A 13,515-nucleotide genomic window follows, 5' to 3' on the forward strand; every position below is an offset into this window, starting at 1 on the left:
TAAACATTCTGCCTGACAAGACCAAAAATAAATCTTTGGTGAAAAGGTTTTCTTTTTCTTCAGCAAGTAGATAAAAAACTGTTCAAAAATATTTCTTTTAATACTGTATTGTTGATCAACTACATGCTGGAGAAAAAAATTACACTTGGAAGTCTTTGGAGATATCTGCTGGTATTATAACTTTCTTTAAAGGCTCTTGTAACAACAAGGTAGTTAAAATTGTAGAAGCATACAACTCATCTATGCAATCAACTACTACAATCAAGAAGCCCTATTGTTTTTTGTTAGTAACTACTTATACAATAAAATATATTCAGCTCTTCAAACCTATAGCTTTTAACTAGTTCAATTATTTTTGGACAATATGTGGCTTCCTTCTCTTCTACAGAAAAGTCTTTGGTATAAGGTTATTTTTAAAGCGTTTGAATCAACACTGTTATGAAAAGGTGAATGTGTACTGTCTGGTTCAGAACTAGCAAACAGTTACAAGGTAAAGAACTACAGTAACTAGAGGCCGATTCATCAACACAAAACAGACAGAACAGTAGGGCTTATTGGTGATGACGACTTCTGACCACCTTTTGATACATGAGGAACAACGTGAAAGTCAGCCTGGCCTACCTTAAGGGTGACATCTTGGCCCCAGTAAAGTCAATGGGAGTTCTGACAGACTTAAATAGAGCCAGGAGTTCCGATGGCTGCTTTCTCACAACATTACATTTTAAACTTTTTTTTTTTTTAAGTAAAAACTTATGCCTAATTTTTTTTTCCTTTTCTTTCTCTCTTTATTTTTCTTTTTTTTTTTCTTTTTTTTTTAAAAAGTAAAACAGGGAAAGAGGAGGAGTGGAGAAGAGGACTGGATATAGATACAGGCAAGTTCATAACATTGGATGATTCCAATCTCCTCTCTCTCTCCCTCTATCCTATTAAAAAACAAAACATGATACCCTGTCAGTTTGCTCCACGTTTCTGTGAGGCAGCTCAAAAGTAATAAACTGTTCCCTGAGTACAGGAAAAAAACAACAACAACACCCAAAAAACACTAGATTAACTTTTAAAGGAGGTAGTATAAAACAGGAATTGCATGGGTTCAAGGCAGTAGCAGTACTCACCGCTTTCAACAGACTCTTCAACTAAAGCTCTGGCTTGTTGATTTCTCACAGTAGCCTAATCAGAGTTTTAGATTGGCATGTGGATCAAGTCACTCCCTGAGCTAAAATTCCTGGCTAACAGCACACTAGGCGAAGGCAAGGAGCAGGGTTGCATCCTAACAACAGCTCTGAGACATACTACGATGCTAGCAGTGCTTATCAGCACTCAAAGCTGGGTAAAAATGAACTATAATTCATGATACAGTTTACTTAAAACATCTAAGAAGCATTTAAGGCATCTTTCTGTACTCCAAAGCAACTTTATGAATACTAAAAAGGCATAAGGCAAATCAGTAATTTCATAATATATAATGCAAGGCACCATTGCTAAGAAGTACTGCGATACTGGAATACTCAGCATTATTATCTATTCCGTGACTCTGAGGCAGAGCCAAACTGTTTGGAAATGGTGAATACTTCTTCATTTTGCCATGCTTTTTAGCATTAACTATCAGTAAGGGGCAACAGTTGTCACTGTGGGGAACCCAACATGTCCCAGAGCCCTAAGCATATATCCTGTCAGCAGTTGCTGGCACAAGTTGCTGGGGGAAAGGCACTGTCCTAGGCTTACTGGGGTTATGAGAAATCAAGAGGTACAAAAGATTTCATGTGGCTGTATACATGGAAGCACCAACTCGTTTTCCCAGTTTTTAACATCCTCTATGTCAACCACATTAAACCATGACATTTTATACTCTGAGGTTTCCTTCTTTTTAAAGACAGAGCTCCAGCTAAACAATCTTGTTCACCTACCTATACAACTCCCTGATCACTGAGCGCACACACGTGCACACATACACATACACACACACATTCTACACACAATTGAAAACAAAAAAAGAAACCCAAAGTAAAACAACACTACTAGGAAGTATCATCAGTTCCATAGCTGAGACCAACTAGAACACAAATGAGGTAAAGCAGTCATCAGTCAGAGTTCACCTCTCGGCAAACTGAGGTAGATAGTCAGCAAAAGGGCCAACAGCCTTCCCTTTGCTCCAGTGACATATTTTTAACTTTAGTCAGAAATCTTCACTGTCCTTTCACATTTGTTGACCACTGAACATTCAAAATGAGTGAGTTTTAAAAAACAAACAAAACAAAACAAAAATACCCATTCAACAGAAATATGGGATCACCTGCTAGGTCAGTCAGGCTTTCCACAACAAAACTTTGGCTCCCTGTTCATTGTCCTTCGAACAGACATACACTGCAAGAATGTCTGGCGTGGCCCTAAGGATGTCAGTTTTGCACCGCAGAGGGTGTCTGAAGAGGTGAGGTAGGAGTCTGGTCAGTAGCAAACAGCAGAGGAGACTCTGTGCAGTTACTTATGGCAGGGCTCATCATGTTCGTACCCAAGTCACTGCTTACAAAAGGACTGGTAGTGGGAGGGGTGGCACTTGTCACAGAGGAGAGGTGTATCTCATTGTTGGACTCGTGAGAAAATCTTCCAGAGTCACCAGTCTCATGGCTTCCTTCGCTGTTGGCCGAATGCTCCGTATCAGCAACAATACTGAATGGCACCTGGAAATTAGACTGCTGGCCAGGAGAGCTGGGGGAGTCATCCTCACTGATCAGCACAGTGGTGCCTGGCTGATACAGACACACCGCCTGGACAAATCTTCTCTGAGGCTACATAAAAAGCAGAGAGAAAAAGGTTGTTCAGCCTCTGAAAAGCTGAGCCATAATTTGAATTTTTACTGCATTTCCTATCTCCCATTCTGCCAGAGTGCCTCTACAGCATTGACTCAGAACAATCTGGGCTTTCCTACAGGAGGTTAAAAAGAATCCATCTCAAGTCTTGCTCACACTTTTCTCTTCCATAATAGATGAAATAATCCCTTCTAGCTAAGCATCGCTAATCAAGAATGATTTCACTGGAGAGACTTGAATGGTATTTTAAAAATATACTTGGTAGAGCTCTGTCCTATCCCTTCATGCATATTCTTTAAGCATTACTCCTTGGGTGGTAGCAAATATTTTGCTTATAGAGGCATTAGAAATATGCAGCTGCTTCTGGAAATATTTTGGAATACGAATTTACAACATGGATATCAAGACTTCCTATTCCTTAAATGTACAAGAGCACAATACAAGTTACAATTCAATAAACATTATTTAGATGCCCCATAGGTGTGAATGATAATGTTCAGGATTTGGTTTAACACTTCAGTTTTAAACTGTTATTTTTCTCATCCAAATAGCAAATGTGTCCAAAGCAATAATTTCAGAAGCCAGACAGTTCTACTCAGATTCTCAATTTCTTCAGTACTTTGGGTAAATAATTTAATTTCCCTCTTTTGGTTTCTCTTCAGCAAACAAAGTTTTAGCTGTCAGGGTAGGAGGAGATTCTTTATAGTTTTGTATTATTTTTATTTATTAATACATATTTAATTTGTATTTGTATTTATATTTATACAAAGTGTCTGCAGATGTAGTACTGTAGATGCTATGCATAGACCCAGTACACAGAAATCCTTCTGCTCACACATAAAAGGGCACAGGCAAGGAAGCAATCAGTTAACTGTAAAGAGTTACAGTATCTGACAACTTGGGAAAGAAAATGAAACTTCCGTAAGACTTTACTACAAGGTAGAACACCGTCGACCTTAACACAACTGAAACTATGCAATTAAAGCTTAGACCACTAACATGCCTTTCCATAAATAGAAAACTACGTATCTTCCTTTGCAAACACAGGGTATTGCAGTAAAGATTGCACATCTCTGCCTATTAGACCAATTACCTCCTCAGTCTTCACCTTCTTAGTATCTTGGAAGAACAGCCACCTTTTCTTGCAGTTAGCCTTTGTGACAGGCCCATAGCTGTTAATAATCAGATCAGATCCCCCCTACAATGAAGGGAGACACACAGACATTTATTTTAACAAACTAAATTTCTAAGATATTTGAAAGTATTTTTCTATGCCTACCTATTGGCTCCATACTGAAAAGGAAGACAAATGAAGTCTTAGTGCACAATCACATTTCTGTGGTCTGGTATTCATCTACTGCTTGACACAAGTCAATACCAGATCCACTGAATCTGGCAAGCCCACAGGCCAGACCCAACAGCTATAATACTGCAAACACACAGCAAAATATTCCAGCCACTGCTCTTGCTCTACTATTTTGAATGTGACCATTCATAGACATAGGGTCTGTGCCTGTACTGGGGTCCATTTCCATTTCCCAGCTCTTGCATATATCCTCAGGGAGCAGCTCCATTCAAGTTTGCAGTGTGTACAGAACAAGCCTTAAATCAGTATGTCTGCATGTGAAAGTAAGGCCAATGTGGTTTTGTCACACTGGACTCCTGGACTGTAAGGTTCTACACATCCACTGATAGATCCTGCCATCTAGATTAATTTATAATTTGACCAAATATGAGTTTATAAAATGTAACATTATCTTACCAGTAAATATACAGAAAAATAATATTTTCTTTAATACCTGCTTAGTGTCATACTTGACTAGATCGTGCACAAGCACTTACAGAACTAGGTGCTGAAAAGGACTCTCTCACCTATCTCCTTGGACTAGCAGAGGCCACCTAGCAGCCCTAAGTCTATGGAGCTTTTATCCTTTGATGCTGTGCCAGAGCCAAACTCTGATCTGCAGAGTACAGTGTAAGACAAGTGTATTGAATCAGATCTCTAGCTGAACTTTAAGATGAGTCATGAAAATTTGACCCTGGATTGCCAAACTTGTGCTTGTCCCATTAAAAAAACCTCTTGTGGATTTGTAGCATACATATTTTACTTTTGATAAGGACTCAGATATTATAGCAATGAACTCTAAAGAAAGATTTCTGTTTTGGGAGTGAGTAAAGCTCACAGTACCTTAGCATCGATGAAGCTGTTTCCCACTATCATTGGCAATAAAGATTCTTCATTCTCTGCAATTCCTTCAATACTCTTCTCCACCTCATTAGCACTGGCTAATGAGATGCTGGTATGTGACAGCTGGTCAGTGCTTTGCTGCACAGGTTTAGGAGCAGATGTTTTCCTACACAATGTTAAGCAGGAATAAAATTGACCCACAGGAAGAAAATCCAAAAAATCAAGGATAAACTTTAAAGCTATTATTAATTAAGTAATATTGGTATATTCTTGGCATTTACATTTTGTCATATGATACTCCTAACTCTCATGGAATTTAAATGTTATTGCTTGTGATAAAAATAACATCTGCTTCCAGTTAATCACACACAGTAGGCTACAAGCTTATGTGCAGACAGAAATTGTCATGATTAGTAATATTCCTTGAAGGAAGTAACCACTAATGATATTAAGACCTTTCTACCATGCTACACAGAGACTGTCTCCCAATCCATATTTTTTCCTGCATGTGTGATAAAAAGCTCTTGTTACTAAAATATACTTTCAGACAGTTTTTTAATTTATTATTTCAAGTAACTTATATTTGTTCTGATCCCCAAGTTATGGGCAGAGTCACTGGGCCAGTTTATACCCCATAGCATAAAGAAGACAAGACAGATGGTGGCTTGCACCACTGCAAAGAAACTGCATCATGGAACTGCTTTATGTCAGAGTTCCTCTTGTCCAGCAGCATCAGAGCAACCCAACTCTCCAGCCTTGCAAACCAGGTCTGGGCAGGCTGGAGGGTTAAGCAGGAGGAGCAGATGATGTAAAGCAACATGCTTATCTGACTCAAAAGGTTTTTTCATTTGGAAACATGCCTCATACTTAGTTGAGGCCTAAGCACCACATGCCTCAAAGCACCACTGACTGACTCTGTGGGTTCTTCCTTCTTTTCATTGGAGAAGGGACTCAGGTAGAGTAGGAAGAGCCAACAAAGTGCTTTGTTTCCACTGCTGGTAGGAATAGGTGAAGAGACAGAGTACTTCAGAGAACTTAGGACTCTTGGAGAAGAAGGCATGTCCCAAGAATCAGTGCACTGAGAAAGAGCTCAGTCTTCAAGAACAAAAACATACCTGGCTTTACTGCGATAAATTAAGATCAGGATGCAAATAAGGATGCAGGTCAAGGCTATGCAAACCCCAACAACAATGCCAGTCATTGATTTCTGGTCCAGATGGTAATAGTCAGAATATGCTATAGCAAAAAAGAACATAGAAAGACTCAGTAAATAAGAAGAGTTACCCCCTGCTCCCTGTCAGGACATTAATGGGGTTACAGTCACAACCACAAGAGACAAATGCTTCCTTTTAATGAGATTTCCAGACCTTCTCTGTCATACATTTTGACACTTTTGAAAATGAAACTTGTAGACCAAACAAAGGTGTGTATGCAGTCCTGGTGTGGGAGGGGAAGAAGGGACTGCCCCACACCACAGCCTCTCTGGTGACCTACAACACGGAACAGAGGAGCTCTCTCCAACCCCTTCCTTACAGGGTGCTACTAGACAGCAAAGGGAAAAGGCCTGGAGAATTCCAGCCACTGTCACCTAGGAGGGTTCACTTTGGTTTATGCTTTGACATCATATGCCTATTAACCTAATCCTGAGGGCATGACTCTATTTGCTTATTCAGGCCTAAAATATAACTGAATTCCAGGAAGGGAGAAAACCCAAGCAAGAAAAATCCCTGTGTTTTAATCACAATTCAATGTGTAGCAACAAGGAAAGGTTAAAAGGTTCACATACCTGAATAATTACTAGCTCTTGTCTCCCTAAATAGCTTTAAAATCTGTAAGAAGTCACCAAGGTAAATCCTCTTCTATGTCAGACAAAGACAGTAATGTTCTTCCATTCTTATATGGAGAAACCACTGATGTTACCTTAATTTCCACGAGGTAACACATAGTTCTCCCCAGAGCTGCAGATGGAGCTGACTACTTTGGTGAAAATATAGCTGGTATGTCACTGACTGACAGGTTGATTTGGGTTACTGGTATACCAGGAACCAGCAAATTCCAACAGATTTATCTGAGATGCCATGTCATCTCTGCTGGGCTGTCTGGTTCTAACTGACCCAGTGCTACTGGTATCTCAAGCCAAATAAAGGACTTAAAGGAAGTGCCTTAAAAGAGCGGCAGCAAAGTTGATATTGATGTAAAATTCAAACAGTTGTGTATTCTCATTTGAAAGGTAAACTTCCAACTTCTGAGCAAAAGAATTAAACCAGTTCAAACCATTGAACTGAGATAAAAATTCCAAAATGGTTTAACTTAGAAGAAAACACTACACTGTTAGGACTGCCTCACATAAACCAGAATGGTTTACCCAGAAAGTGGTTACAAGCTAAAACAAACAGGGATCTTTCTTCCCAGTACTTGTGACAGCAGTAATCAAAACATTGCTACTGACTTGTGGAATCTCCCAAATCCAAGCGTTTAGGTCTCTGATTAGACTCTGATGTCTCCTTTGGCAGGACAGCAAGTTCTACCGCATTTGAGAAGGGTCCTTCTCCCACTTCATTGGAGGCTGCTATTTTGACCAAATAGACGTTTCCTGCTACAAGGTTTTCCAGCAAAGCCATGGTCATTGCTCCTATGAAAAGATTTGATAAACAGTTCCAGTTAGACAAAATCTGTGTTAACAGACTGAGATTTAGACACTGGGACATACACTTTCTTTCCAATAGCACCTCCAAATCTTGTTTGAGGACTGTGATCACTTCCGTATGTTCTAACCTGCATATACAGGGTACAGAATGAACACTGGGGTTACCTACTTGTCCCTTTGGTCCTTTCTCTCTGTACTGCTTGAACACGGTGCACTGTGAAGTGCCAGTATAGTTCGAAACCAGGAGTCAAGTATTGGCTACGATACACAGCATACTAATCCTAAATCTAGCATTAGTTGCATTTCAATGTGATAGCATTTATGTTGTGATCGTATCTGTGAGGAGATGCCCCAAGCATGAACCAGACTTTCAGGCAGAGGAAGCAGAATGTTAGACCTCTCTCATATACTAATCTATGTGCCTCTCCTAGATCCACCGTACCATGAATGTGAATAAAAATTGTCATAACAAAATAATTCAGGTTCAGTTTATCAAATTTCAGGTCTAGTTGGTAAAATGAACAGGACAGATTTGGAAGAGTATATTATACCATGCTTTTAAAATAAAATTAAACCCTAATTAGACCTGCGTAGGCTTCCTTGATTACTGTGCATCTAAACTGTGCTACTAAAAATATTACAGAAAGATATGTCTCTCACATGCTAAGGATTCATTTCCTAAAGTCCCTGAAGGCAGGAAAAACAGATTAAGAACATAAACAGGATTCACTTTCATTGTCCTTAGACTAGCAAAACTCCTATCAAAGTCAATGAGAACTTTGCCTGTCCAGGGACTGCAGACTGCTGCTTAAAATTCCACTTCCTTTCTAAAATGCCTGTGTTTCTTCCTACCATAGAAAAATACTGCTTTTTCTTTCCCTAAATAGTGGCAGTTACAGGACCAAATATATCCCTTGTTCTCTTTCACATATTCCATTCACTTTCTCAGACTGAAGTCTAAATGTCAACCAAACCAGTTTCAGAAGTCAGAATTTATAGTATCATGGGAGCTTATAAAATATAAGGTTGTTGTGTTGACAGAAAAGATTATACATTTGGCAAAAGGGAAGCTACTTCAAAAGCTATTTCAGCTCTTCCATAAAAAACACCCATTAGCTGAAAGCATTTGAAGTAAAATGTGAGGTATCTGTAACCAAAGGAGCTGTAATATTTAGCACCAGCGAGGGCGAAAGGTCACGTTTCAATATTACAGGCTCTTTCCCAACAGCTCCTTTCAAATCTGCTGCCTTGCTAAAGCAAGTAAGCACTTTGTACTGATTTACTGCACACCAAGTGTGTAAAGGCTGTAACTTCTGATCCACTTGAAGAGAGCTAGGGAAAAGGGGGGAGGTGGCTGGAAGATAACTCACATCACGAATCAGCAACAAACTGCAGTTATATTTTCTAATTCTGCCATGCCTAACACAAGTTCAGTCAGGGTTTTGTTTCTTAAGCTGGACTGAGAAATTTTCATGCATAAACTAAAGCCCATGCTAGAACTTTTATAGGTGGTAGGGTTGGTTTGTGGTTTTTTTGTTTTGGTTTGGTGGGGTTTTTAAATTTTTTTATTTGGGGGATGTGTCTTTGGAGGTATGGGAAAGGAATGGGGTTAAGATTTCACAAATCTTCTGCAGAACAAGTTTAGTGTCAAGACAAAACAATGCTATTTATTGCATAGGGTTAGCTGACCTTATCAGAATAAATGCATTAAAAAACCCAAACCCTGCTACTACCTCAAATTACCTGTGAAAGGACTGTCACGGGACTATCACAGTATTTGCCCAATTTTACCTCTACATACTAATTTTCTTTCACAGACTTTTTCATCTGTACTTTAAGAGCATTACAGATTGTCCTAATGTGTCAAGATTCCTGAATTCCATGCCATGCCTCAAACCCTAATATATCTGTCAAAATACAAAATTAGTGACTGTAACATTGATGGACATAGTAATACACTGAGATTTATAGCTCTCCATTTGCTCATTCCCTCCAACACTTCCAGTATGGGAACACATGAAGATGTTTACTGTTATTGCCAACCCCCCATCTGAAATATCTATGGTAAAATTCTGTTTGAGATTCTGTTCATTTTCACAGCCATGGCTGAGCTGAAGTATATACCTGAAAGCAATTCAGCCACTTTGCTGCATACAACAAATACAGCGTATCATCACCAGAATGACAAGATTTATTCTTCAAATATAAGCTCTCTGTAAGTTTAAACCTGCTGGGTTTTTTACTGAGTAAAAATTAATATTAAATTGGTCCTTTAATATGACAACTTTACATCACTGTTTCTTTCAACAATTTAATGGGACAACTTTATATCACTGTTTCTTTGAACAATTTTAATAGTGAAAAACCATGGGCTCAATCTTCCCCCTATAGTTAGACATCTTTGATATTTCAGAGACTAGTTATTTTTCACAAATTTTGCTTAAGATTAATAGTCATTTTACTGTTATTCTTCACAGCTGACCATTCTATTTGAGGCCAGCCCGACAAATACCATTCTACTCCAGCAAAGACAAAGTGGCACTGCCACCTTTCAAAATGGCTGTTGGTCCTTCGTCCTCTCTTTAGGAGCAGCACAAAGGACAACCACCGTCTTTGAACTAAAACAGTTCACTCTCACTGATGGTGAAACAATTGTCCTCTGTGAGTGCATACTCACTAAGTTTTATGAATTTTCTCCACAGAAAATTTAAAGCCTCACTCTCTGCTGACAACTAAGCTTTCAGCCATGAAACAACACAGAACATAGTAACTCTTCCTGGGCAATCCTCTTAAATAAGCTACTCAAGCACGTCACTTTACTCTGTAACACTGAGCCTCCCTCTCTGGTTTAATACATTATTAGAACATTTTCTATTCTGAACTGCCCCTGTCTATTTTGAATACCAACTGAACAGTAAATGCCTTTTCCTTTTTTTCTGGCTATAGGAGAAATCTGTTCTTGATGCAGCTCTCCAAATTGTAGTATTATTCTAGAAAGTGCCTATAAAAATTCAGACTATATCTACATCTAATCACAAAGATGTGACTGCAGTTCATATCACCATACCCAAGTTACTGTTAGATTAGCTAGCCGGGGCTCAGCAGGAGAACAGAGCCAGAGAGTTAAATTGAATTTGCAGAGCAATTTACTGGGAGTAGGGGAAAGTTCATTAAGCAAACTGAGCTAACTGGATTGGCAGTGATCGAAAGAAACATATAAACCCACGCAGCTGCAGAAATAAATTTATTTCTGGAGAGCAAGACATCTCAGAGACTTCAGATTTCAAAGAGTGCATTTACAAAATGAAACCATCACAATCATGGTTACAACAGAACTGAGATGGATGTAATTGGATTTATGAGACATTTTGGTTCACATGTGCACACTGAGCTCCAAAGCAACACCGACAGCCCCTCTCCCCTCACCTTCTGAGTATTAATTGGTTTTTAATACATTTTCATCACAACCATGGGAATAGTTCTAAACTAATTATAACTTTAACGTGAACGGTTATATTAATTTCTTTCTTACTGTAGTCCAAGGGAGCTGAAAGTAACAAAGTATCTTATAAGTAGCATCGTTGTTTGTCCAGTTCATAGGTTTATGATTTTATTTTACCTTCTCTGTGCAACACTTGCCATTCCCCAGCAATCCAAGACTTCCTGGATGCATAGAGGATAGTATATCGTGTAACAACTGTTTCAGGACCATCAGGTGGCTTCCAGGAAACCAAAGCAGTATCATCCTCTATCAAAGTCACCTTCACTCCTACTGGAGGGCCAGATGGTGCTGTGAGAACAGTAACACAACGCTATTAGGCTAACCTCATTTACATGCAATTAAATTGCTCAGAAAGAAACTGACGTGCAGACCTAATGGCTACTGCTACATCCCAGATAAACAACATATAAACAAACACATACCGGTCCTCAAGAGAAACTCTCCTGTTAACTCTGATCTGGTCAACAGCTTAGATTTCATAAAAGCAAATTTCATATTTTTCCTTCAACTCCAGAAGGAAACAGTTACTGACAAAAAACCACATCATTACCCTGCAAACAGGTACATCCCAAACATTGCAATGCTGAGAACATGAAACTGAAGTTTTTGATTTTCACTGACCAAGCTGACAGAAAAGCAAACCAGCAGCTAGGGCAGGAGATACGTAATATTCTTACAGTTTCTAAAACTTCTAGTTTTTAAAGTATGTTTTCATAATGCCTATGAATCAGCCATGCCTCTTCAATACATATTTTAAATTTTTTATTCAAGTTATTTCCATTCAGTGGTTGCTAATGGTGTAAGTATATCACATTTTATATAAAAATTGTTGCTGATTTTAGGTAGATTTTGAAAAATAATTTCACAGTTCCAAAACAATGATTTTCCTGACAGCATTTTTCTATCTCTCACCAAGAAGAGCAATATCTGTATCTCAGAGGAAAGTATTTCTCTCTCCTACAGGCAGCTTAAAATTAATAATCAATTTTTTAGCCATTTGGTTTACAGAGCTTTCTTTTTAGAACCATGTGGTCCTCTCCCAGTGCCTTACCTTCTGGAAGGGTAGTATGGTAGACTACTGGACTCCAGGGACTGGAGAGCTGGTCCACATGCAGCCGAACTGCAAATTCATACATGGTTTTTGGCTCCAGACCTTGAACTAACATGTGAGTCTCTGACCTGTAAAGATGAAGGAATAAAATAAATTTAATAGCAGCAGTTGACTTGAAGATCCCAAACTCAAATGATATCTCTTAGTCACTGTGAGTAGATTCTTACCGTCAGTTCAACACAAGACAAACCAGTTCAAGTCCAGACACATGGTCCATCATGGTCCATAGGACACTATGCTTCAAGCTGAAGTAACAAGCTACAGCCAGCACCACAGCACATGCTGTTGGCTCCATCTTCCTGGATGTGCTTCTCAGTTCACAAAACAGACATAGGTTATGTGTGCAACTTCCCCTTCCACTTATGGCCTCTATCACCTCATGTTTAGGGGATATCTGTAGAATATGAATGTTCCCCACTCATCTTGTAGTCATATTTGGTAATTTATTAATTGCAAAATTGATTATATTAATAGTAATATTGCAGTTTACTATTTTATCACTAAGTCAATTGTAGACATTCTGCTTTATTTTGATTCAGGAGGCGGGGGGAAATCCTTCCTATACATCAGGGTTAATTCCGGGTGATAATACCCAAGTTGAGATTAAATCTCAATTTAAAATGGTGTTACTCTACAGGTATTGCTTTATTAAATCTCATTTAGTATTTTCATCTTCCATACTGCAAAGGCAGTCATGAATATTTGCAATAGTCTCATCCTATCACAAAAAGCAGCATTCATTGCTATGCTCCATATTGCACACTAAGAATTTTACATGGTGATTATACTGTGCCTAATCATTAAGTCCGGAGTTATACAGCAGGGGATGTGTTCTTTGAAGAGAAAACCATCAATATTTGGATGGAAACTATTTTTTAAGACAGCATTTTTCTTATTTAGAAGGCTTGAGGGAGCTACACAGATATGGATTCCCTCAACAGCACCATGGCCTCCAGCATAGGCAGTCACAATGGAGCAAAGTCTTCTGCTCCCATACCACCTGGGTGGAGAGCTGAACACCAAGCCTAGGCAGAATTTCTCCCCTTTTCTGCCATTCTGTGGCTCATGCATTGCTTCTCTGAAAAGCAAGCTGTAGTTCCTACTCAGCTTTCTCCTGGCAGGGTGCCACACACTCAGGAATGTGGCATTCCCACAATAACATGCTCAGCCCCTCAAAACTAAAAAATTATTGTTTCCAGTCTTAAAATCAGACACTGGACTAAGTCCCATCTTTGCCCAGACAAGCTACCTATAAAATAGGTA

General features: G+C 38.9%; 1 protein-coding gene across 1 annotated transcript in view; it reads right to left on the reverse strand.

The window, feature by feature from the left end:
- Positions 1-2,167: 2,167 nt before the first annotated feature.
- Positions 2,168-13,515, reverse strand: part of PRTG (protogenin) — an 86,869-nt gene continuing 75,521 nt past the window's right edge. The window contains 7 exon segments of the mRNA XM_072870135.1: positions 2,168-2,783; positions 3,898-4,002; positions 4,993-5,158; positions 6,108-6,228; positions 7,442-7,624; positions 11,259-11,429; positions 12,193-12,320. Of these exon segments, the coding sequence (XP_072726236.1) occupies positions 2,385-2,783; positions 3,898-4,002; positions 4,993-5,158; positions 6,108-6,228; positions 7,442-7,624; positions 11,259-11,429; positions 12,193-12,320 (1,273 nt within the window). The 3' untranslated portion in view covers positions 2,168-2,384.

The sequence above is a fragment of the Ciconia boyciana genome, chromosome 8 (assembly GCF_034638445.1).
Source record: "Ciconia boyciana chromosome 8, ASM3463844v1, whole genome shotgun sequence".
In the NCBI taxonomy this organism is placed as follows: Eukaryota; Metazoa; Chordata; class Aves; order Ciconiiformes; family Ciconiidae; genus Ciconia; species Ciconia boyciana.